The sequence below is a fragment of the Penaeus monodon genome, chromosome 16 (genome assembly GCF_015228065.2).
Source record: "Penaeus monodon isolate SGIC_2016 chromosome 16, NSTDA_Pmon_1, whole genome shotgun sequence".
In the NCBI taxonomy this organism is placed as follows: Eukaryota; Metazoa; Arthropoda; class Malacostraca; order Decapoda; family Penaeidae; genus Penaeus; species Penaeus monodon.
The window spans coordinates 15,449,711-15,452,710 of record NC_051401.1 but is presented as its reverse complement, the minus strand read 5'-3'; the positions used below and the strand labels follow the sequence as shown (position 1 = coordinate 15,452,710).

The 3,000-nt window shown below is 36.9% G+C and overlaps 1 protein-coding gene across 5 annotated transcripts in view; it reads left to right on the top strand.

The window, feature by feature from the left end:
* LOC119582550 overlaps nt 1-1,539 on the top strand; it is a 95,458-nt gene extending 93,919 nt beyond the window's left edge. For all 5 annotated transcript variants that reach the window (XM_037930891.1, XM_037930894.1, XM_037930889.1 and 2 more), the window contains one exon: nt 920-1,539. In XM_037930891.1, the coding sequence (XP_037786819.1) occupies nt 920-1,174 (255 nt within the window). In that variant the 3' untranslated portion in view covers nt 1,175-1,539. The remainder of the gene's footprint in view (nt 1-919) is intronic.
* The last annotated feature ends 1,461 nt before the right edge of the window (nt 1,540-3,000 follow it).

The following is a 3,000-nucleotide window of genomic DNA, read 5'->3' as shown; positions in this document are numbered from 1 at the left end:
ATTATTATATATATTTATATATATAATATATATATATTCATATATAGTAATTTGTGTGTGTGTGTGTGTGTGTGTGTGTGTGTGTGTGTGTGTGTGTGTGTGTGTGTGTGTGTGTGCCATCACGAAATCCAAGCATAGTAGGGATAGAAGGCGGGGCGAGAGCAGAGCAACCCCGTCACCTGGAGTCGAGCACAAAGCATGATTAGCCATAAGCTTCAATTACTGGCACTCCCCATTTCCTTTACTCGTCTATCAGTAGATATTTATTACCATTATTATCAACCTAAACATCGCCATATTTCTGTCAGTGAGATTATCACCTGTATTTTCATATTCCATCATCATCTTTATTTATAGTCATTATCCTCCTCCTCATCATCGTCATTATCACCATCATCCTCATTGATATGATTTTCATCGTCATATTTTTTTCTCTCTTCCTTCTCTTCTTCGCGTTCAGCCTCACTATATTTTTTGTCATTTGTTCCGCATACCTTTTGAAATGGCCTCACGACACGCGATCCCCCCCCTCCCCCTCCCGCCTACCCATGGGCAAGAGGGCGGGCGAAGGAGGGTGTGGTGGGTCGAGAGTGGTGAATAATGATGTGTGTTTGCTTTTATATTTCTCCGTATTTGCGTTTACGTCTGTGCACATGTATATGTGTGTATTTTAAGCTTCTAAGAACCATTATGTGGAATGCGTCTCACGTACAGCGTATTATGTGAATGAGACAGTGATTTTTTTTTTTTACACTATTGTGCTGTTTACTATTATCTCTTATATAATCAGCTTTGTCTGCATGAAGGATTCAAATACCACCCGTAACAAGCAGGTTCCACAGTGCATGACGATAAAGCGACGCTAACATAAGATAAAAACTCTCGGGGCTAAAACCCATGTTTCGTTTTCCTTTCCCAGGTTGATGGTGGAGGCGTGACTCTGGTGGTGCCCCCAAGGCAACAGGCCGCACACGACGTCTTCAGGATCATTAAGAAGGAAGTCGAACTCCCAACCCCCGCCCACTCCGCCTCCGCCCACAACAAGAACCTGAGCCTCACCGCCCGCGATGTGGAGAGGGATCGCGGGCGCCCTCTCACGAAATACGAGAGAAATATGATGATTTTCAACTGGCTCCAGACTCTCGAGGAGACCGCCTACGAGATGATGTCGTGAAGGAGGAGGAAGAGGGGGTGGGAGGAGATGGAACAAGAAGAGGAAGAGGAGAGAGAAGAAGAGAATTACGACATGGTGTACTAAAAGTGGTGAAAGAGGAAGATTTGAATATGCATACGAGATAAGTCAAAAATAAAAGATATGTAATAAGCGAAAAGAATGGGAAAGAAAATATGATAATACAGAGAATGATGGAGTATGTGTGCTCATGCTAAAATATCCAATTATATACGAGTATTCGTTTATGTGTACATGGATGAGTGTAAGGATGTGTGTTGGTATATTCCAATGCGTGCGTTCGATCGTGTGACTTATTAAACAAAGATGTGATTCAAGGGCAGCCGAAACGCGCCATTAGGAAAGAAATGTAAACTATTTTTATTCGAAAATATATTCGATATATGTTTGTTTAAATATATATATATATACATATATATATATATATATATATATATATATATATATATATATATAATATTATATATATATATATATATCTATATATATTATATATATATATATATATATATACATATATATATATATATATATAAAGCAAATGAAAACCAAAGTAAAAATTAATGTAAGCAACTCACATATCTATTTATTCAGAGGAAGGTATACGAGACGACATATTAAGTAATGATGCTAAAATAAGAATGAATATAATGATAAGTAAGATAAGAAAAACAAAAAGAGCAGAGCAAGATACATGATAAGAAATGTGTTGATAATCGATGATATAACTGTGAAAAGGAAACGATTATTCTATCATTCATCTAAAAAATAATATTGATTAGATTTTTATTTTCTGTGATAGTCATAATGGTCAAGGTGTAACCGTTGCTGAGGATAAAATGGAGGCTTTGATGAAGCTTCAATAATACGCAAGTTGGTAACGATGGTGATAACCACATCAAGTTCTTAATTATACACATTTATAAATAAGCTACACAATTCACATGCATAAAAAAAGAAACTCTAAAAAGAAAGCAAATAAACAAATGACCCAAAAAAAAAATATCAAAGAGAAACCTTGACTAGAAAAAAAAACAATGATATTTTTAAGGGAAAACCATTAAGCTAGTCTGATTACTTTCGCACACCTCCCTTCTTTTGTTTTGACCGAACTGAGCAGATGGACGGTGAGCCCAAACGGGGAGGATTTTAGTCTGAAGGGTGAGACAGATGGTCTTTTAATCAGGAGAAAATATAAATGGTTATGAGACAAGATGATCAATTGATTTACCCGATCTGAGGTGAGCGGAACAGTGCTTTAAAAAAAATCCACGGAAAATACCTGTCTATCTACCTATCTGTTACTTTATTTATCTATTCATTTTTTATCTATCTGTCTGTCTGTCTATCTTTATGTCTATCTATCTATCTAGCTATCTATGTATTTATCATCTATCCATCCATCCATCCATCCATCTATCTAACTCTATTTGTATAACTGTGCATCTATCTGTATCCGTTTTATTTTCCTTCATTAAACCCCCCTCCCCCCCCCTCCAAGAAAAAAAAAAAAAGAAAATCGCTGCAGCAGAATCAGACACCACGCACAGAGCGAGAGGAGCTGACAGCATCAGGCCGTAGCAATATAAGCGCCATGACGTGTATTTATAGTTCAGTTTGCATAAAGGATCAAACTCCAACGACCACATTATCGTGCGACACTTTCCATGGCGTCAGATTCGCACCGACGGCATGATTTTGTTGGATTTGATTCTCTAGAAAATCGACTTTCTTTTGGGTGTGTGATTTGGGTTTAATTAGATTATAATTACAATTGGAATTAAATTAGATTATGATTATGATGTGTA